At 57.8% G+C, this 22557-nt stretch overlaps 1 protein-coding gene across 2 annotated transcripts in view; it reads right to left on the bottom strand.

Annotated features, from left to right (window-relative positions):
• Positions 1–767: 767 nt before the first annotated feature.
• Positions 768–22557, bottom strand: part of TTC7A (tetratricopeptide repeat domain 7A) — a 106690-nt gene continuing 84900 nt past the window's right edge. For both annotated transcript variants that reach the window (XM_084901001.1, XM_084901002.1), the window contains 3 exons: positions 20722–20856; positions 13571–13773; positions 768–2930 (listed from right to left, as the gene is read on the bottom strand). In XM_084901001.1, coding sequence (XP_084757127.1) covers positions 2709–2930; positions 13571–13773; positions 20722–20856 — 560 coding nt within the window. In that variant the 3' untranslated portion in view covers positions 768–2708. The remainder of the gene's footprint in view (positions 2931–13570; positions 13774–20721; positions 20857–22557) is intronic.

Here is a 22557-nt window from a genome sequence, read left to right as displayed (position 1 = left end):
GAACTGAGGGTGGGGGAGGCCAGGCCACAGTGAGGCCACGGAAGCAGGAAGCTGGGTTCAGGCCAGCCCCAAGTTCTAGGAAAGCCTCAAGGGCAGCTGTCTTCAAAGTGGGCGGGTGCAGTCTTGGGGGTGCACCAGATGATCCCTGGGGCACATGAAGAAAACCGAGCTCCTGTGTAAGTTTATGTCATCCTTCCAAATGTTCATGCACACTGTACAATATATGTAGTGCGTTGGTATGTGGTATTATGCATATTGGATGTGGGTTGTTATAGACTTCTCAGCGAAAGCGGCCAATGTAAATGCGGCCTGGATGCTCACCACACCCCTCCCCGGGGCCTCTCCCTGGGAACAGTCTCTATTCAGACTGCAGATCTGGCCCTGGCCACTCCAGGGGGCCAGGTAGGTAGCACAGGACCCAGAGCTACCTAAGGCAGCGGTCGTCAACCTTCTGGACCTCACGGACCACCAGTGGCCTGCAGACTACCGGTTGGCCACCGCTAACTAAGAGACAGATGGCAGTCCAGAATGAGACTTACTCTAGCTGGCCCTGCCGGGCCCTCTGGCTCCTCCAGGTTTCAGCCTGACCTCGAGGGGCCCAGCTTCCACCATGCTCATCCTCTCACTGGCTCCAATCACCATCCCCTCCTGGCTTCTCTACTCCCCACCCCCAGCTTCATAACTCCTCGGGCCTCTCTCCTTCTGTAATATCTGCTCAAGGCCTGTTCTGGGGCCACCCGTGCGCTGAATGAACACATTGCTCCAGATAAACCTGCTTCCCCATTCAGGGATCTCTTTATTCAATCTGCAAATTCATAACTTCCTCTGAGGGCATACAATCAAAATGCATTTGGTGCCTTTCTTATGACCAAGAACTGACGACCAACATCTTTGGGGCCCCGAAGGCAATTAATTCAATGGTATCTGCTTTGTCTTGTTTCCTTTTTTTCCTAACAGAATTTCAGAATAAAAATAGAGCTCTATCATATATATATATATATATATATTTATACACACACTTACATATATCGAGATCCTTCAACCACGTGGCAAAGGATCTGCTGCTCTCCGCAGTGCTGCTCACCTGGCGGAGGCCCAGGAGGCACGGGCTCTCCCTGGGAAGCACCTGGGGGCGCGGTGCTGAGCCAGTGTAGCGAGGAGGGTAGGCCTCCCACAGAGACTGGGCTAGGACAGACCCAGGCAACTCCTTGCCCAGCCTTTCCACACATCTTAAAACGAGAGATGTACCTAGAGCTTTAAAACTAAAACCCAAAGTGCTGATAAAAAAAAAAAAGAAAAAAAAAAAAAGAAAAGAAAAGAAAAGAAAAGAAAGAATTCCCCTGATAGGCCTGTGGGGAGACCAACTTCTTGGGGAGAATTGCAGGAGCATCTTGCAGCAGGCTAGGGGAGCAGCAGGGAAGACACCCACCACCAGCACCCAGGTGCCCTGGAGACAAAGGTGTCTAGTATCCAGAGGCCTGCTCAACCAGTTGGAGGTGCCGGGCAGAGACAACCAAATGGCCAGGGTGGGGCTTGGGTTGCCCAAGAGAGCCCAAGGAATGGGTCATGGGTGGTGAGAGGAGCTGGGACAGTCCCAGAGATTCCCATCTCCAGAGGGACGAGCATTGTACCTATTGCTCAGAAAGGTAAGGCTTGAAGGAATGTGCTGATGTAAGCTACTGGAAAGGGCTGGGTCCAGCAGCCACGTGTGTGTCCTGAGGCCCAATCCTGGGGCTATGGCCTGGGGTCTAAGCAGGCTGCTTTAGCTGGGGTGTCCAGGAAGATGGAGATGGATGGAAATGGAGGGTTAGTTAAGGCCAGTGCTGTGCCCCTGGCCAGACACCAGAGGCCCCGAGGTCACTTGGCAGCAGAGGGGTGCACAGTGGATCCCAACTGGCCTCATCAGGCAAAGGTCAACGCCAGGCATTATCCACTAACTCAATCTGGGAGAGGAACCCAGCGGTCCACCTTCTCCCCACTTGCCAATGGAGTCAAGCTGTGACTGCTCTGGGCCTGACCTGAGAGTGATCCAAAACCCTGTCCTGAGACTGGGGCATGGGACCGGGGCTGTGGGCTCCCCAAGGCACAGAGGCACAGGGGGGTGAAGGACAGCTGTAAGGCTCTCAAGGAGCAAGTCCAGTCACCGTGACTCTCCCGAGGCGCCACGGAAGGAACCCGGGAAAACTCCTGGCCCAGCCGGAGGGCAGCTTGCAGGGTTCGTCTTTGGTGCTGGAGAGCAGAGAGCTGAGGTTCGAGACTAAAGCTTGTGCAAAGCTGGAAATCAGGGGTCAGGGATGTGGAGGGAGGGGGGCAGGAATGGGAGAGGGGTTTCCAGATGGGAGGTAACCGAGCCACCCAGACCTGACTACACGCTTAGATGCTGCACAGATACTCTGAGGAGGGGCCCCCATGTTGACGTGGCCTCCCAGCTACTTCCTTGCTCATAAATGCCACCGGGCCTGAGTCCCAAAGAGCAAGGAATTTGCTTTTGATGCAAATCTGGTCCACCCAGCTTGATGAGCAGCTCCCAGACCCAACTGGCCCCGGAGGGAATGCAGGGTGGGGTGGGGGAGGCGAGGAGAACTAGGGCTGCAGCTTGCAGAAGTGTTCCCTAGAGATGTATTTCCCTGAGGTCCTATTCCTCCCCCAACCCAGGCTCCCTGCTTCCTGCCTCCCTACCCCCCACCCCTCCCTGCTGTGCGGGGGAGTCAGAGCTCTCTGGGGATGATGGAGAAGGGCACCACGGGGCTGCTGGCCTCCAGCTCCAGGGCGGTGAGGAAGCAGTCGATGGCGGCCTCGCTCTGGCCCTGGGCCTGCAGCACTTCGCCCAGGCCCTGCCACGCCTCGTGGCAGGTGCTCTGCCTTTCCACGGCGTCCCGCAGCACCTTTTGGGCCAGGGACTTGTGGCCCAGCCGACACAGCATCAGACCCTGGGGAGCAAGCACAGGGCGGGGGTTAGTGAGGGTGTCCCGGGGGCAGGGGCATCCTGGCGATCAGGGCAAGGAGCGGCGTCTCTGGCTTGGATCTGGTCAAGTGACAGTGCCCACCACTAATGCAGATCCTACCGGTCCCACCACAGACCCGCTTCTAGCCCAGCCTCCCAGGTCATGCCCTGTGGGAGCTGTGTCCCTCCTGACCAGCTGGGAGACCTTGGACAAGCCGCCACGCTCTGGCCCTGGGTTTCCTCATCGATAAACAGGAAAGACCACAGTGGCCACCTCGAGCGAGAGTGGTCGTGAAGTTCACACGAGTCAGTGTAGGTAAGTATTTGAACAGTGTCTACCTGCATGAGTCTAGTTAATGGCACTTTCTCCCAGCCTTGCTGCCACGCTGCCCTCCTCCCCAGGGACGCCACGAGATACAGAATGGATGCTGCAGGCTCTGGCTTCTGCCACCCGGGGCAGGGCCTCAAGCTTGTGGGCAGGTGGGGGCAGCTCCTTTGCCTGCACCAGCAGCTGTTCTTCCCTAGGGATGTCTGGGTCCTGGGACCTAATGCCCATCCCAGGCTGGCCTGGCGGGGGAGGGTCACGGACAGTCAGATAGCCGGGGATGCAGGCTGAGTGAAAGGAGGATTCTGGGAGGCCGTGAGCTCGGCCTTAACATTTGGCTCCAACAACTCTGTTGCCAGAGAGATATGGGAAGTGACAGGAAAAAAAGGGCTGGGAAGTGAAACTGGCACCCTGCCCCTCTACATCTACTACCACCCACATGGGAGAGGGTGGAGGGAGCCAGGGGGACAGGGCGGTGAGGGGGGCAGGGCCTGTTTTTGGCCTGTGCTCTCATAAAGGCTTCTCTGCACCATACCGACTCACTGATCTGTGTCCCAGCCCTCAAAGGCGGCATAGGATGGCAGCACGGCAGGGGTGTGTGTGTGGGGGGAGGGACACGAGGTAACGCAGGAACAACACTGACTTCCTGGACAGGCGGGGGCCAGGGCGGGGAGGGGAGCTGCCTCCTGTGTGCCTGGAGCCCCTCTCGGGTGCCCGCCCACGGATGGCCATGTACATTTTTAGCTGGAACATTTTCATCCTCACCACACTCCCCAGAGTTAGGCCCGCCGTTGCCATGGAGACCCACTAGGAAAGATGCACATGCCTGGTTTCATAAAGTCCTCCGAGAGTCTGGAGCATGACCAATTAGGCAAGAGAAGATGGCGCTCAGGAAGCCCTAGTAAAAGCTCTCCCCGCTGCCCTGCTGGAGGCGCTGGCTGGTGGTCCTGCGGGGCCGGGGCCAGGGAAGGGAAAGAGGGACCTATTCGGGCTCCTCAATCCCAGCCGGAGCCATCCCCGGGAGTCACGGGGATGAGGCGGAGGACAGGGGAGGACAGTGGAGCTGTGACAGGCGGGGCCTCCGGCAGGCCCCAGCTCCGGCTTGGCTCTGGCCAGATGGGAGCGGTGCTGACTCAGGGCTGCCTGGACCAGAGGGCTGTGCCCAGTATGGCCAGCAAGGGCTCCGGGCCAAGCTGTTCTGCCCGCAGGGCCTGGGAGCTGGACCCCGAGCGGCTCACAGGGAGGAGGGAAGGAAGGCGAGACGACGGGCTGCCAGACACCAAAATTAAGCACCAAAAATGGAAGGTTTGAGCCCTGGGAGTGCTGCCGACGGGGGGGACGGATGGGGAAGGCCAGCCGGCAGAGCTTCCCAGCGAGGGGCGGGCCGCAGTGGCTTCACACGCTGAGGTTGCTCTATTGCGCTTCCACAGGAGGGAGAGCCTGTTTGAAAAGAGGGCTCTGTCTGGAAACAAGTTTGCAAAGCCCTGATCTCGAGGAGCGTGTGGGTGTTTGGGAAGGGGCCAGGTGTGTCTGTCTGCAGGCTGAACAGGGCTCCGTGCGTGTGTGTGTGCGCGTGTGTGTGTGTGTGTGGGTGCTGTTCTCGGTTTGGGTGTGCAGCAGGCTTGGAGTGCTCTGAGCAGAGGACAAGTCGGGGCTCCACAGCCACGGGAACCCCAGAGCCCTGCCCCTGACACGTGCCGTGGCCCTGGGCAAGTGGCCCATTTTCTCTGAGCCACAGCCTCCTCATCTGTGAACTGCGGAACAGAAGAGTCCTTCCTCGCCAGCTACGGAGAGGAGTCTGCAATGATGGATTTGAAATCGCGGAGCCGGGCGGGGCACGGGGCACAGGGTGGGCAGGGGGCGAATGGATGAGCAGAGAATCCTAGGAGGGGGAGATGGGGTAGATAGAACAGCTGATTTTTCTAGAGGGTGGGGCTCTCTGTGGGAAGACTGTGGGCGAGGCTGGGGCTGGATCACACCCCCCCTTCCCACCCCAGGGTGCTGACCTTAGAGCCTGAAAGGAGACACCGGGCTGGGGTCAGGCTGGGGCCCAGAGGCCCGGGGCTGGTAACAGGATCTGCTGCCACCTGCCCGAGACACCAGCCTGTTCATGTTTGGTAGCAACTCGGAACTGTTTGCTGCTTGACAACTGGACGGAGCCCACCCCAGGAAGACTGTGGGTCTCACCTGCTCTGCCCCTGGCCTGTGCTGCCAAGGGCCTGGCACCCCTGCCCCCAGCGGCCTGGCGAAAGGGTCTTCAGGGGAGAGAGAGGGAGGGACCACAGTTCCATTCAAATATCCTGCGGACTCATCCCCGCCCTGACCAGGGCTTCCCGAACCCAGAGAAACCAGCCCTGCCGGTGACCCTAACCTGGGAGAGGCCACGGCTGTGCTGTCCTCACACGGGGACCAGAGAGGGAGTGCACGTTGCTTAAGGGACGGAGAGGGGCCGGGCTTGCTGATACCGCTCGGGGCGGGGCAGGGCAAGTCCCAGAAATTCCCGACTTCCTCCATTCCTCCCTCCCTCCCTCCCTCCCTCCCTTCTTGGGTTTGGGGGGTAGAGGGGGAGGGCGGGTAACACCTGGCCACATCTCATCTAACTGGGTGGGACCTGTTCCCCAAGACACCTTCCCCGAGGACAGCAGCCCCTTCTGCCCACACCACCGCCTTGACATTGTGCTGCATTCCTGTGGGATCCATGTGACCCCTGACCTCCTTCGGAGCTCGGGCGGGAGGGCCCTGGGCTCAGAGCCAGGTACACAGAGGCACTTGTGGGTGCTTAGTGACCTGCTTAGGGCCTCGGGACAGGCAGGCTGAGGGGCCCTCTGAGGGGGACCCTCCCTGCTAGGAGCCCAGGTTTTCTGTAGAGCCAGGGACTGGAGCCTGGGATGGGGATGGAGAAAAAGGATCCCATCTTATTTTTCAGAACTGCCCCCTGCACACAGCTCACCCCATTCATTCAGCGCCCGGCACTGTCCACGGAGGGGCTGGGTGGCAGGAAGGCCCGCTGGCTGTGCATGCCTTCTCCTCCTTTTGGGGGTGGCCTGCCCCGGGAAGTAGTCCCCAGCGCTGGGCCAGCTGCAGGCCATGCTGAGCGCTCCCTCCCCACCCCTACCCTCAAGTATTTATAGAAGTTATTTTGGGAATTTTCTTTCTGAGCTCAAGGCACATTCCTGGGATTCTGTCACAACCTCTCCAGCTGGGAAGCGGAGAATCAGCTGGAGGCCGCTGGAGCCTGTTGGTCTCTGCAGCCTCAGGCTTGGGGACCCTGGGCTGCTGGGAGGAGCCCCTGGCGGGGTCACCTCTGAGGCTGCTCCTCAGGAAGCTCCCTCCCTTCACCCATCCTGGGGGGGCTGGCACGCCCAGGAGGGAGGCCCGCATTCCTGCACCCTGGATTCTCCCAGGTGTGGCCTCAACCTGTCTGACCAGACCGGGAAAGAGGCGGCTCTCCAGGCTGGGAACCCAGCCCACACATCCCCACGTCCATCTTGAAGCTGGCGTGGCCCCCAAACCACGGGCTGGCCCCACTTCCCTGTTGGGAGAAAGGGCACAAATCCTTCTAGATCCCACCCAATGGCTGGCTGGTGACACCCCCAGAATTCCCCGGGCTCTCCTAGGAAGAGGCTCCTGTGGAGAGAGCCCAGCCGAGGGGGAGCCCCCTCCCCATCACAGCCAGGCCCTCGGGGCTCAGTCAGGAGGCTGCAGCAAGGTTTTGAAGAGAAGACCCTGTGACTGGCAGTGTGCAGGGGGCCCATGGCAGAGGCTCCACTCTGCGACCAGCAGACAGAGCCACTGGGGTGGTGCTGGCCTGGTGGACAAGGGGAAAGGGCTGAACCCCGCTCCTCCAGACAGAGAGTCTTCCGGGCCATGGCTTCTGGGCTAACCTAGGCCGGCAGCGCTGCACCAGCATGCCCGTCTGAGCCTGTGACAGGCTGACTGCTTCCTTTCCGCTTCCCGGTGGGGGCTGGCGTGCACTTCAGGAGCGCACGCACAGCCGAAGGCGGTCCGAAACCCAGGGGAGCCGCCCTCACCTTCGGGAAGGTCTGAGTCTGGGCGGAGGGCTACGTGTGCTGGGGCACCTCCCACCTTCCCCACAGTGAGCCCCAGAGCTCTCCTCCTCCTCCTCCTCCTCCTCCTCCCCCTCCCCCTCCTCCTCCTCCTCCTCCTCCTCCTCCTCCTCCACTTTCCTATCAGGGACCACAGACCCCAGGCAGCACCGGGGAGGGTGAGAAACACAGAACTCACAGTAAAACCACCACCCAGCGGGGCAAATGACCAAGACCTTCCTTTTAGAGTTCCAGTCGCCAAGAAGCAACATTCCCCATCAGCCAGCGGGGCAGAGACACTCCACTGACCGAGGGGCTGTGCGAACTCAAGTTCCACACCGTGGAACTCAGGTTCCCGTCCTCGGGGGACCAGACCCTCTCAGCCCCCGGCCCCAGCTCACCAGGCCAACGAGGAGGGAGGTCTGGGGCAGATGGGCGCCCTGGGCCTGAGGGATGGGGCCCCAGGGACCAGAGACCCTACTGTTCCGAGTGCCTTATCCAAAGTCAGGGAACAAACCGGCCTGGCAGACGGCGGGCCAGTGTGCAGGGCTGAGCAGGGCTAAGCAGGACCCCTCAAAGCCTGGCCTTCTGCACTCCTGCTCTCCCTTGGCCCCGGGGCCTCGGCATAATGCCCCTTTAGCCGAAGCGTGTCACCCAACATCCGAGACTGTGACACCCGGCCTCAAATTTCCCTGGTCCCTCGGCTCACATTCCCGCTCTCAGCAAGGTCAGCCAGGCCCTGCCCTGTGTATGCACTTGTCCCAGCCACAGGGCAGTGGGGGCTGAGGCCCTGCACATCGTGCCTTGGCCAGAGTCAGCTGCGGGGGGGGGGGGGGGGGGGGGGGGGGGGCGGCTCCTTGGGGCCGGAGCAGCTTGGCGACAATGAGTCTCTGGACTTGGCCCTGGGCTTCCCTCTGTAAACCAAGAGCATCTGAACCTGCCTGGGGGCTGCACTTCTAAATGAAAAGAATAAAAGCAACCCCAGCTCCTGGGCTGCTAACTTACAAAGCTATTCAGCCCAACTGTAGCGAGAGCCCTGTGCGCTCGGCACTACGTCTCCCACTTTACAGATGAGGACTCTGAGGTTCTGAGAGGGTGAGGGACAAGGTTAAACAGCAAGTCCAGGCAACGCGGGACTCAAGTCCAGGTCAGTGAGACTCAGAGGCTGTGCTCTACCTCCGGGCACAGGCTGGCTCTGACACAGGCTTAACAACCGTCCCAGCCAACCAGCTCCGGAGGCAACCTCAAAGGTAGCTCTGAGGTCTGAACAGGACAGGCTGGCAGCTTCCTTCCACTTCCTGGTCGATGGGGCTGGCGTGCACTTCAGCTCGCGCACAAGCCTAAGGCTTTCCGAAACCCAGCGCCAGGGGAGCCGCCCTCACCTGCCCAGCACCCCCTCCCTGCCTCTTTAGCACTCTGATGACACTGTGGACCACCTGGCAGAGCAAGCAAATTTGGGCCAATGACCCTCACCCCATAGCAGCCTGCCAAAGGTTGGCTCAGGCCACAAGTCTTCCGTGCAAATGGTGAAAAATAACGCCTGAGGTTAACTTATCTTTCCACGAGTCTCAACTCATTTGAGCCCTAAAACTATCTCTTTGAGCTCACAAGGGCTTGCATTGTTTTCTTCATTTGATAGAAAACTAAGCCGGTGACAGGAAGAAATCTCTGTGCCCCCATAGCTGGAGGGCTGGCAGGTTGGTGTCTGACTTAGATGAGTCACCTCTACTGTCTGGTCCTGCCTCCAGGGCGGGATGGCCCAGCCAGGGCAGGGTAATGGGGGGCCGGGGAGCTCTGTGTAGCCACAGTTCACCTCTTAGGCCTTAGAGAGCAGAGACTTCCTGTTGGATCCTGGAGCACCTGCAAACGCCTGCCCAGAACCTCAGGGCTGGTGAGGCAGAGCCCTGGGCCTCACTGACTCAGAACCCACTTTGGGGGAGGCCAGGGATGTGGGGTGGGGTTCTGGAGACCTGGCGTGTGCTGCAGCATGCCCTAGTCTGGGGAGAGGCGGGCAAGAGGCTTTGGGGTCATCTGGGGCTGGCCATGCCCTTGATCCACCTCAACTCACTTCAAGAATGAGACAGCAGCCTCACTCTGGGAGCATGAGGGAACCAATGCAGGGACTCATTCACGGCCATGCTCTCATCAGAGGGCAGTGGATGCAGAAACGCTGTCTACCCACCCTTCCAGGGGCATCTGGAGGGAGAAGAGGCCAGGTCACGTGGCCATGACTGCTTCAGAAATTACATCTCTGGGAATTACGTCATAGTCATAGCTGAAGCTCCCCCAGGGCAATCTTCCTGCTGCTGGGGTGCCTGAGGAGGAAAGGACTCTGGGGATATGGGGCAGCAGGAACCTGGAGCTCTGTCCCAAGAAGAAAGCATGGCCGGGGAACCCCTCCCTAAGAGTGTACCCCTGGGAGAGAAGGGTGGGGAGCCACCCAGAAATGCAGGTGGCACCCATACCTGCCCACTGATGGCCGAGGCTTTCTCTGTAATGAGACAGGCTGCATCGAAGCATCCATACTCCCACTCAGCCAAGGGGAAGGCAGGGAGAGTGAGTTGTTCGGTAGCCAGGGCTAGGGACCCTCTTCTCATTAAGGTCAGGTGACTTCAATGCAACCCTTCTTGCGGGGGGAGGGGGCTCTCATTGACGTGGCCAGTCCATCAGCCACCCATGGGCTCTCTGCCACCCCCAAGCACCTTGCTCTCTTGGCGATACAGAGGGGCTCCTGGGAGGGGCAGGGCAGAGACAGGCTCTAAGAGACGGGTGCAGGGTGCCTGGGGATCCTTCTCTGCCTGAGACCCCTGCCAGCTCTCTCTGGAAAGCACCCAGGGGCCAACTCCTCTGCTGATCTTGGGAAGGACCCTGCCTTCTTTCTCATGTCTCCTCAGGGCCAGGCAGGTGAAGTTCTTAACTAGACTCTTCTGCCAGTAAATGAACTTCTGCACAGCAGGGCGAGTGGGCGGGGTTTCCTGCTACCTGGAGGGGAGGCTGGGACCCAGCCGGCAGAAACTGTAGGACCTGCTGCCAACCAAGAGTTCACTGGGAATGTCTGTCTGCAGAGAGCATGCCCCTTTCTGCCTGTGCTCTGGCACTCTCTCGAAGCAGCCTGGTCTCTGTGTGTCTGCCACAGGTGGCAGCTGCAGGACCAGGGCTGGAGGACACAGTCCTGAGTCCTCTGGGACTCTGCTGTGGGCACTGCCAAGGAGGTGCCTCTTTCCTGCCTGACCTGAAAAGCCTGAGCGGAGCCAGACCATGGAAAGGTCTCTGTCACATTCAGGGCAGGAGGGCAGCAGGATGGGGAGAGAACCTGCGTCCGGGCCCAAGTTCATATTCTTAGAAATGCCTGAACCCTGGCTCCTGAAGGCTTTCTCCAGCCTGCCCCAGGGAGAGGCCACAGGGAGGCCTGGAGGCTGGCCTCCTCCTGTTTGGTGATCCTGTGCTAAGAACTGCAGAGCCAGACCTGACCTCGCAAGGCTCACAGAGTCTATCCTCACCTTTCTCTTTCCAGACCTCAGGGAGTGGGTCTCAACCATGACCTCAGAGGGCTCATGAGGGACCCAGAGCTCCTCCAGCCCAGGCTGTGGCCGTGCTCTCAGGGGCCAGTGTCCTCACAAAGCCACAGTGGCATGGTTAAGGCCAGGATGTCTTTAATCCTGGCTTTACCATGCCCTCCCTGGGACACCTGTCTTTTCAATGACTCCATGTGGGGTATGTGTGTGTGTGTGGGGAGGGGGGGGTGGGGGGTGGATAGAGGGAGCACCAGTTCCCTCCCATGCTCTTTTCTCTGGATACTTCTCCAGGATGTATCCATCCCTGGAGTTCACAAAGGCTCAGATAATGGAGGTGTGCTCTCATTCTCTACCAACTGTTTTGACAGGGACTCCCTTAGATACATGACAAGCTGACTTAGGCCAACTAGTAGTGGCTGCTGTCATGGTGTGACATGGGGAAAATATCCCAATGTCACATCTGTGCTCAGTGGTGGGAAAAGTGCTGCGATTGATTGGTAATGTCTGTCACGGGGGAAGGGTGATTGACTGGTAATGTCTGTCATGGGGGAAGGACTGGAGTGGTGGCACAGCTGCTGTTTTGTCTTCTCTGATATGCATTGTGGACTTTTAGAAGCACTTTCACATGCGATGCTTCCTTTGATTAGAACATGGGTCTAGGGATGATGCAGATCATTATTCATTTACGAAGGGAGACATCAGGAGCATTGACGTCAAATGTGCCTTTTTCTAAGCCATCCACAGGAATCAGGGCCAGAGTCAGGCTGAGGCCCCATGTCCTGAGTCAATACCGGGGAGACACTAGCTTGGGGAATGCCAAAGTGTTCGTGTGTCTCTGGGAAAAGAGCGCTTGGTAAATCTTCCCCGGACTTGAAATTTGCTATTCTGTATGCATATGCATAGGGTGCTGGCAGGAACGGAGCGTGTGGAAGGGGATGGTCTGCCCACGCTGGAGCAGACGGCCCCTCTGGCTGCTGGTAACTTTAAACGTGGCAGGCCTGCCTCCAACTCGCCCCAATTTCATCACCACGGCCAGGCACCCCGGGAAGAGAAAAGGGACCATTTCAGGGAGCCACTTCTAGACAGCTCTCCCGTTACCATGGAAACTCACCCTTGGAAACTGCTTCCATTTCAGGGAAACAGCTACAAACAATAATAAGCATAAATGAAAAATGGCACGCTGCTACTTCAAAATTGTACTTGTTATTGGATTTCGTCGGGCTTCAGGATCTGAACGGCAGGCTCATATCCGCGAGCACAGAGGCAAGCAGACATCGCTGCCTGGCTGCCGGCCTAATGACATAGCCCACATCCTCCCTCCCTCCCACCGCCCTAATCAAGTTTCTGGATGTGACCTCCGGGGAGGCATTCATCAGAGGAGCTCATGTCTGAGCTGTGGGAGGAAGGAGGATGTGCCTGGCAAAAAACAAACATTTGCTGAGCAGACTGGGAGGCAGCCCGGAGCCATGTGGAGGGGACATGGGCGAGGGAGTGATGTCACCAAGCAGGCTTTGTTCAAGGGACACGGACACTGGCGTTGGGCCTCGGCTAGGAAGCCTTTAAGAAATTGGGAGGCGGGAATCTCCGTTCTGACCTGCTTTTAAGGGCTCTTGGGGTTGGAAAGGACCTTATAAAGATGACCTGGTCCAGCTCCTACCCCTATGTGATGCTTCTGTTCTCTTGGCTACATCCTCACCTGAAGACTCCCAAGTTCATGCATGGACTTTTTTCTAAAGAATTATACAGTTTTTCCTGACACTGAGCTGGAGTCTAACTCCCTGTAGCTTCTACTCGTGACCAGTCAACCTCGTTTGGCAATGCTGGCCCTGCAGCCCCTGATCCTTCAATGTTTTCCATGAGGCAGATGTTAGCGGGCCTCTCGAGGCTGTTCTCAGAGCTCTCAAAGGGGACAGGAAGTCTCTGTTGCCAACGGTGGGCTCCTAAATCATACTTTAAAAATCACTGTGCCTATGCTGGTCTGCACGCTTTCAGATCGCCTCATTTATCCTGATACCCGCTCTCTGGAAGCAGCTAAGGAAGGCAGGGGAAAGAAGTTACACCTAGGGTCCACGGTACTATATGTTAGAGAACCCCACTGCATAGGTAAGTAAAGACGAGGTAAAGAGAAGGTGGCTGACCTGCCCATGATCACCCAGAGAGACGGCAAGGCTGGACCTGAGCACCAGCATTCCGCTCCTAGTCTCCGAGCCTCCCACAGGAAGGCCACTGAGCCCTGGGCACCCAAGTTCTGAGCCCCATGACCTGAGATTGGGGAGTCCCAGGGGTCATTTTCAATGACAGCCTACCCTGGGATATCTGCTGAATCCTGCCGAGGACCCCCTCTGAAATGGGGAAGGCAGCCCAATGGTCAGGGAGGCCGAAAGACCTCCCCACCCCAGAGAAGAGCATTTTGTTATCCGCAGTCTCCGGGATCTGGGCGAGGATCTGATGTGTAACAGTGAAAGCCCCTTGGGGCTAGACTGCCCTATGGAAACTTCAGCAAAAAGTCACACATATGCCCCCCGCTCCTCCCGGATTCTTTCATCCGCTCCGGCGGGCTCTGACCGAAGGGACATGCCCTGGTCCTAAAGGAAGGAGCTCAGCCTTTCCCAATGGAGCAGCCAGGAAGCCACCTCCCCGCAGACACCAGGAACAGGGCAGCGAGGCACTGGCAGGCAGGGAGAGGGCGAGGGGAGAGGGGTGCCCCAAGGCCTTCTGCAGGCGTGCGGTTCTGACTCACCAGGCTGTGCATGATGCGCACGCCGTCGGGGTTCACCGTGAGCGCCTCCTTGTACAGCTGCTTGGCCTCCTCCAGGCTGCCCTTCATCTCGGCCAGCCGGCCCCGCATGTACAGTACCGAGTGCGAGGTGGGGAAGAGGCCCGCGGCCTCCTGGATGCAGAAACCGGCCTCCTTGAGGTGCTGCTGCTCCATGAACAGCTCAGCTGCGGAACCAGAAGGACAGTGGGAGGTGAGGGTGCGGGAAAGCCGGAGGCAGCGGCCCCTCTGCGGGGGCCCGTGTCTCAGGCGACGGGAACCATCCCCGCGAGCTGGCACAGGACAGGCTCACTCTGTGTGCTCACCGTGCCAGGCCCTGTGCTCCGTGCCCCACAGAGACCCTCTCAGCCCGTGCCCACAAAGCCCTGTAGAGCAGGCCCTTCTATCGCCCCGCTTGAGGGAGGAGGAAACTGAGGCACAGAGAGGGTAGGGAACGCGCCTGAGGCTGCAGGGAGAGTATGTTGGGAGCCAGGGTTTGCATCGGGCCATGGGTTTCAGAGCCCACAAGGGCACAGGGGCATCTCCTGGAGATGGGCGGTGGCTCAGGTGACTGACGGTTTCGGGGCCTTTCGCACTTGTTCCTTGTCCGGGGCCGGGGGTGGAAGCAGAAATGGTGGCTCTGTTCCCGCTCTCGGTCTCCGGGGAGGGAGGCTGACAGTGCTCACCAAGGCCGGGCTGGGCAGGCGAGGAGGAGAGAGGCCCAGGGAGCCCTTTGAGGGGCAGAGCTGGGCTCCACCCAGGGAGTAACAGCTACCGAGCAGCTGGCGCGGACGGAGAGCTGACTGTGGGCCAAGGCCCGACTGTGCGAGCATCGCCTCTCATTAATCCTCACAAGTCTGGGAGGGAGGCGGTGCTCTCAGGAGCCCCACGGTAACAAAGTAGGCTGAGAGGGAGGACCTCACTCCCATCCCTCAGTGGGAAGGGGCCAGGCAGGGCTGGGGCCCCAGCAGCTCCTGGCCTCCCTCTGGGGACTTCCTTCCACACGGAGAAGAACAGAAGACACACGCACAGTCTGCCCCACAACCACTTTGCCTTCGCCCCCAGATCAGTGGAAAACGGGGCGGTTTCTTCAATCCCTGCCCACATAAACGCACATTTCAAACCCTCCGGCGCTGGCACACACCCACAGCAGGTGCTTTTGGCATCACAGCTCTCTGTCCCGGACCCGGCTGCCCCTTCCTGAGGCTGGTGCCGGCGCACAGATGGGAGCACAGAAGGGAGGCAGAGCCTGGCTGTTCCCAGCAAAGGCTGGGGGCTGAGGTTACACAAGTTCAGGTTAGGGCTGGGGTGGGTTGGATAACAGACATCCCAAAGGAAGGTCCCGGAAAGAGGCAGAGAACCCGGGCTCCGGCACCCCATCTTCCTGCTCCGACAAGAAGCAGGAAGGAGACCTAGCGAAGGCCGGGACTGCAGCACACAGCACTTGGGTGCCGAGGAAGAATGCTGCCTGAGGCTCATTGTGTAATCGCGTAGCTTGCCACTTCCTAAAACACTACCCAGGGCTCTCTCAGCAAGGTGCTCTCTTTCTTCAGGGGAGATGAGAATCTGGGAGAAGGAGAGAGTGAATTAAACACAGGAGCCAGGCTCCCATGACAAGGCTAGAAAGAGAGCTGCAGGCTCTTGTTCCCTGAACGGGAGATTCCCCAAGAAGACAGAAAACGTGGGGAGGTGAGTCCGGGAAGGGCTGGCCCAGCGGCCAGGGGTTTGGCTCTCTCAGCCTCGGCTCTCCTCGGCTCGGCCGCTGTGTTCCCTTCTGGGGCTGCTGCCTGGAGCTCTGAGCAGGCTGCCTCCCTAGCTAAGTGTCCAATGTGCAACAGGGCGGTGCGCCTGGCCCTCCCACGAGGAGGAGTGAAGCCACCAAACCACGGGAGAGACCCGGGCAGTGGGGTGACAAGTGCCAACGCCGAGTGTTCTAGGGCCGCGGAAGGGGTCAGGCCAGCTGTGCCGGTGTGGGCAGGGGAGTCTTCCTGGTGGTGGCCGCGTTTGAGCTCAGGCCTGAAGGCCCAGGGCGCTTGGACTGGCAGAGAGGCGAAGGGGGGCGGTGCGAACCTAGAGGGCCAGCTCCCCTGTGGCAGAAGGCCCCGGGATCACAAAGAGGAGAAGCAGGAGGAAGTGTGCAGTGTGCGTGTTGGGGGTGGGGACGCCTTCCTGCACCAGCCCACAGAGCGGCTTCCTCCCTGGCCAGGAGCTCTGCTCAGAGGCTGGCTCCCCGCTCCCCGAGACCTCGCTCCGGCAGGCCCCCCAGGCCTGGCCCACCTGGCCACCTGGTCCTGGCACGGCTCATTAAGCTGTTTACAACTTGCCACCCTGTCTCCTGAGCTTCATCTCTGGAGGCGGTCCCCGATCCCTCCCTCGGGGGGAGTCCTCGGTGTCTTGACATCAACAGATTTCAATTACAGGATCCCCACACCTCCTTTCTTCCTTGGGGCCCTGGGCCTCGCCAGGCTGTCCGTACACCAGAAAGCATGCCCTGGACGTAGGTAGGGCTGCTTTGATCCGATGGACTTCCTTGCCAGCCAGGCAGGAAACCAGATGACACAGAGCAGAGCCAGAGAAGCCAGGTCTCCTGAGGGCTGCTGGGGGCCTTGCAGACAGCCCCTGGCAGGCCCAGCCTCCAGGGTGGGGCCTCTGACCTGCGCACAGGCTCACAGGTCTGGGGGCTGCAGTGTACCCCTTTGTCCTACACTGTCTCTGGGCAGTTTTACCAAGGAGGCAGTCACATAACATTGTGCCCAAACTTGCCCTGATCCTCTACCATCAGGCCCTGGCTGCCAGGGCCCCGAGCAACGCACCCCAGCCTCCCCTGGCCAGCGCCAGATGAGCACTTACTGGTACTGAACTTTCCTTGATTCTCATAGTTGTGTCATCACCCCAGGAAGCAGGGGCCCTCAGCGTCAGAGGGCCCTCTCCGATCCTCTCAGTTCCTTCTCTCTCTTCTTACTCTGGTCTCACTTCTCCCACCTCCCTCTCTGCCTGCTTTTGACTTGCTGCCTTGCCTGTCGGCCTCGGCTTTTCTTCCTCTTCCCTCCATCGCCCTCCACCCGCCCCCCTCTGTGCTTTCTCTTGGCAGACTCCAAATGGAAAACATCTGTTCCCTGGAGCTTTGCAGCAGTCCCTTTTATTATTTTTTTCTAAGGCATCCTGCTAACCCTGCACCCAGAGCTGCCTTCAGGCTTCCTGCCATTCCTGCCAACGCCGGGGCCTCTTCCCCCGAGGCTGGGGGATGGACTCTTTGCACATCCTGGTCATGAGCTGAGGAGCTGGGTGAGCTGAGGAGCCTTGGCCTTTTAGGAACATTCTCAAGAGAGATAGAGACCCTCTGAGAAAGCTCAGAAAGGACAGAAGCAGCCGCGCCCCCCCCCCCCCCCAGGCAGGAAAGAAGTAAAAGTTAGCGCCTAAAAAGAATCCACCTTAGCCCCAGGAGAGTCACCAAAACTGCCGTAAAGGCAATAAGCATCCTCCCCAAGGAGCAGCCACAGGACATATCGACACCCAGAATAAAGGGGGAAGGGTGGGGAGGGGGAGGGAGAAATGCAAGAGACACCAAAGGTGCCAGAGGCGAGAAGGCCCTGGAGATAGCAGACAATCGAAAGGTCTAAAGGGGTTTTGGTTGGTCTGAGACCCGCCTCCCCTAGGACCCGGAGACAGACACGATGTGCCTCAGCCACAAGGGGATGAAGACTGCGTGGGCCTGGGCTCCCGACTTCCTGTCCCTTGGCCCTGACTCCCGGCTCCGAGAGCACTCTCCTCACTAACCCAGGACCCTGCAAGGAGTGAATGACAGACAGAGGGGGAGGGGGAGGAGAAAAGACCGGAACAAGGGAAGAGAGGACTTGGGAAGAAGGCACAGAAGGCAGGAGGGAGGGGGTGGTGGGAAAAGAGGAGAGAGTGGAAGAAGATAAGGAAAGGCATGAGGAGAAATGAGGCAATGTGGGATTTCAAGGGTAAGACAGCTTCTTGCTTGACTATCCTTTTATAACAAATATGGCCTTTAGACACAGCCCTGGTTGCCCCTCTCGTGTTCCCCAGCTACCAGCAGGGGCAGCTTCCACCTGCAGGGCCTGGCAATGTGAATTGGCTGTTTGGCCAACTTCCCCCACTGTGAGCCCCTGGCCCTCCAGGCAAGGGAATTCTCCCTCCATCCCTCTGCCTCTCCCCAGCACAGTCAGTTCCCGAGACTGAGCAGTTGTGAGAGGGGGGTGGGTCATCTTGCTCTCCTGAAAGCACCGCCAGGTCCACGCAGGATCCTGGAGCATCTATGGGGCTGGTGCTTCTCCCCTTCTCACACAGACCTGCTGTCAGAGGCAACGTTCCTGAAACTCACCTCTCAAGTGGAGACCCTTCTCACATCAGACTGGAATGGGAAGGACAGGGGGACAGGGGAGGGGAGGACAATCAGAATAGGGAGAGGAAGGACACAGCATTTCCCAACCTAAGAGGAGGCTTAATGATGGAACTTACTGCCGGCACAGACTGGGATGCAGTTATCTTGAACCAAACCAGGGAGATTAGCTCAGTCCAAAATGATAAAGGGGGATATTTTCCCTTCCTGCAAAATTGCTGCAGCTGGCGGAATCATTAGGTGGTGGGTGGTGGTGCTGAGGTCAATACTCTTAGGTCGGGTCAGGTGAAGGGAAGGGCAATGGTTAGGGAGAAGTTGCTGCCATGGTGATCTGCTCCTGGCAGCCCTTCATCCATTGCCAGCACATGCTTGCTGGCAATGATGGTCCAGGCCAGGGGAGGGGAGAGGGCTCATGGGATGCAGATGGCTTCAGAATTCTCTCATGTGCAGAATGGAAGATCTAGGACAAGTTCTCATTTCGACTCTGGCTGTGGCAGTTGTCCACCAGTCTAGTCCCCCTATCTTTTGTAGTGACAGATCCCCCGTTTTTTTTAATGGGGCATATGAATAATGACATTTCCCACAGTGCTTTGCAGCTAGGTGTGTGGTCATGTGACCAAGTCCTGACCAATGGGGTTGTAACGGGAAATGATGTGTGCAAATTTCAGCATATGTCCTTAAGGAAGGGGCTGTCCCCTTCTCCCTCTCTTCCCAGTTATGCCTTGAATGTGGATGTGGTGGTGAGCCATGTGGGATCACAGGAATAAGAGTGACTCAGGGATAAGAATGACTTTTATTCCTGTGATCCCACATGGCTCACCACCACATCCACATTCAATAAGAGCTGTCATCCCAGACAAGGCTGCATCCCTGAGCTGCTGCGTGAGAAAATGAAGTGTCCACCCTGTGGAAGTCACCGCATTGGTCACACGTACCCAGACCCGTCTCCTAATGCCACACTCCCCGTCCTCCCAGGCACCGCGTTCAGAGTGCTCAGACTTTGTTCTCAGAGTTCACTGCGGGCTGAATGTCTAGGATAATGCCCAGGAAAGGAAGGCTAATGTGCCAACTATTGAAGAGCATGTGTCCATAGCGATATCCCCACGTTCAATTATAGGCTTCAGGAACGCTTTTAACCTTCCTCAGAGTTACCAGAACATTCTGGCACCCCCAGCATAAAGGAGCATATCTGCGACATGCAAGCAGGCTTGTAAGATGCAAAAATATGTTCGTTTGCTGATGGCTGTAAACAAGACACCTCATTAAAACGAAAGGCCGCGGGAGCCCCTGGGATGGGTCATGGTGTTACTGACGGGGTCCTCTGAGTGGATGAGGCCCCCAGCGTACCCCGCCAGAGCCCCGGTGGCTCCGACTCTTAGAAGAAAACAGGGCAATATTTACCTAAAAGAAGGCCTTGTCTATGATTCCCCTTTGTTTTTCAGCACTCTTTGTCCTACTTGAAATGCAAATAGTTGACCCTCGAGCACAGCCCCTTCACATCCCTAGCATCCTGGAGGACCCTGATATAGTAACTGGGACAATATTTGCATTATTAAAATGCTTCCTTGCCTTTCTGCGAATCCTGGTCCAACTTTCCCCCCAGATTCAGAACCTGCGGTGGGGAGAGTGGGGGCGTCTTGCATACTAATGTGTCCATATGTGAACTCCGTGCAGCAGGAAACCTTAGATTCCCCGTTAGGCACGGTCTAACTCTAACTTGCAAAACCCACTCATCCCAGGACTGATTATCTACTTTGGGTCTCTTTTCCATCCTCCCTTGGGGGCTACCGGCACCACCTCCTGGGTAGAGAGGGGGCAGGTAGGAAGGTAATGGGGGAAAAGGTGAGGAGCTTCACTTGGGCAGATCTCAAACAAGGAGGCAGCATGTGGGTGGGCCTGGCTCATTTTTAGGATTCCACTTACTCTATCCCCTTCTTCTCTATTCTGTGGCTGCTGCCATTTTATCGCAGGCACATCTCCGGCCTTGGCCCTCTCTTTTTACTCTAATCCTCCTTTCACACCACCGTCTGATTAAATTTTCAGTCAGTCCAGTGAGTCACTCCTTGGCACCAAGGACACTCACTGTTGGGGGCGCCATGCTGTCTCTAGGTCCACAGCTACCGCGGGTGAGACAGAAGTCAAACACCATTTACTGAGCACCTACTGCGCTCACTGCCTTACCCAGGACAGGCAGGACTGAGCTGGCATTAGAACCCAGCTCTTTGCAACTCTTCCCCCCCCAACATTGACCTTCACGCTCCATGGTGGCAATAGTGCCGATGAGCTGTCAAGAGGGATTGTCTCCTGAATGGCAACCCTACTGTTAACCAGCTGTTAACCAGCCCTCGGCCTTCAATGAACTTTTCACCAGACCTGCCCTTCCTGGGGGCCGCCACCCCTCACCCCTTCTTCTCTGGCTATTCCGTGAGGCCTGAGCCTAAACAGTTTGAACCAGGAGAAGCTGGGCAGGAAGAAGGGATGGGGCCTGCTGTTGAGTCTAAAACTATCCTGTGTGGCCCTTCCTCCAGTCCTCTCCCATTGTATTTGCTGCCGGAGAGCCTCTCCCAGATAGGCAGGCGCTGTCCCCATTTGCGGAGGAAACTCATGATCAGACAGACGAAGTGACTTCTCCTGGGCCAAGCCCATGTGAGCTTGTCAGCGGTCCCTACCCCCTGTATTCCCTTCTCCAGGGCAGGATACAGCTGAGGGCCTGGTGGCTTGTCGGGAGGTGGGTAGTTGTCACCAGGGGTGGGTGGGGGGGAGAGACACTCACCAGCCTGGAGCCAGATCTGCTCCAGCGTGGTCCACAGCTGCATGGGGCCCTGTTTCAAAACAGAGCTGTGCATAGTCAGCTCCGACATGGCCTCCTCTAGCCGCGAGGCTGCGATGGACGATGCCCGCCGAGAGCCTGCAGAGCAAGAGGGGGAGAGGTTGAGCAGCAGAGTCAGAGGGCCACACACCCCAGGCCCCCAGAGAGAGACGGGGCCACCGAATCAGGGCAAATAGCTCACAGAGCCACCAGTTAGGGCCCACCCACCTCATCCCTGACCCAGAGCTGGGGAGAGGAACTTCAGAGGGGCAATCAGGTGGCCCACTTCGAGGAGTCTATCCCCAAGTAACACAATCACTGACCGCAATGACCAAATGTCCAACAACAGGGACTGATTAAAAACAAGTGAGGGCCTTGGCTGGTTTGGCTCAGTGGCTAGAGCACTGGCCCACAGACTGAAGGATCCAAGGTTTTATTCCCGTCAAGGGCATTATCTTGGTTTCAGGCTCGATCCCCGGCCCTGGTCAGAGCATATCTAGGAGGCAGCCAATTGATGTGTCTCTCTCACATCAATGTTTCTCTCTCTCCTCCTTCCTTCCACTCTCTAATGGGAAAAATATAATTGGGTGAGGATTAACAACAAAAATAACCCAAAAATATAAAACAAAAAACGAGTGAGGGTGTAATCATGCAAGACTATGCAGTCATTCAAATAGTAATGCACAGATATGGACATCGACGTGGAAAGATGTCCAGATTCTACAGATAGGAGAGAGAAAGAATGACCGGGGTTTTATAAAAAAGGAATATGGGCATAGGAAAAAGTGAGTTAAGAACTTTATTAAGGACTGGGTGGTAAAATTACGGGTGATTTTTCTTCCTTTTTCTATTTTTACTGTTTTCACAAGAGTCTATGATTACTTCCTACACAAAAAATGAGGTTAGGCTGTGAAGGACATTGGGGTAGCAGCTCAGGTCAGACCCCGTGCCCTCTGCAGAACCCTCCCTGGGGCAGCTCTGGGTCCGGGGTCAGGGACGTCCCAGTTGGTCAGGACATATGAGCTGCTGGCATTTACAACTCACATGCAGGCGAAATGAAAGCACCTTCTCTCTCTCCGAGGCAATAAAAGCTCCCATCAACTCAGAAGACCTCAGGGCAAACCACAGCTGGTGTCAGTTTGTAAGACCAATGCACAAGGAATCCTAATCATTTGTTTGTGGCTCCTCCCTCTTTCATTCAAGAGCGCGCTGCCCTCCTGCACGGTCCTCTCCGGGGAGCCAGCAGCTCTGCCTGCACCGCACTCCTCTGGTGCACCTGTCGGGCCAGGTGCTGGGCCTGGCACCGGAAACCAACGCCGTCGCTTTACAGCCAAGGCGCGACTTGGTTCATGGCCGCGGACGTGGAAAAAATGAGCAAGGCCATTAAACCCGACTCCCCCACACTTCCATTCCTGTGACTAATTCTTGTGTCTTTGAGGAATGCATGCTGCTTTATTCAGGTCCTCAGTTAAAAGTCAGCTTTGGGCTTAGAGTTATAAATATAAGCCCAGCTCATTCCTTCCAACGGAGGGACGCTAGGATGGCGGGCCTTGACCTCAGGCTGTAGCCTCTGTGCTCCACAGCTGTCCTTCACCCCGGTAGTCCCTCTCCCTTCGCCTCCAGCCGGGAGGTAGGGGCTCTCCCTGGCCCACTTCAGCTGTCCACTTCCCACCCCGGGCCTAGCAGCCATCCTGCCCCAGAGCCACAACGGGCCCTGAAAGACCCGGATGGCAGCTCCTTAGCACAGGCCCTTGGGCAGCGGTCACAAGGAGCAGCCCGGGAAGAGGCCATGCTCCCGTT

Source organism: Pipistrellus hanaki (genome assembly GCF_964339955.1).
Source record: "Pipistrellus hanaki genome assembly, chromosome: 12".
Lineage (NCBI taxonomy): Eukaryota > Metazoa > Chordata > Mammalia > Chiroptera > Vespertilionidae > Pipistrellus > Pipistrellus hanaki.
Note: the sequence above shows the minus strand (reverse complement) of the source record. Positions and strands in the feature narration are given on the sequence as shown.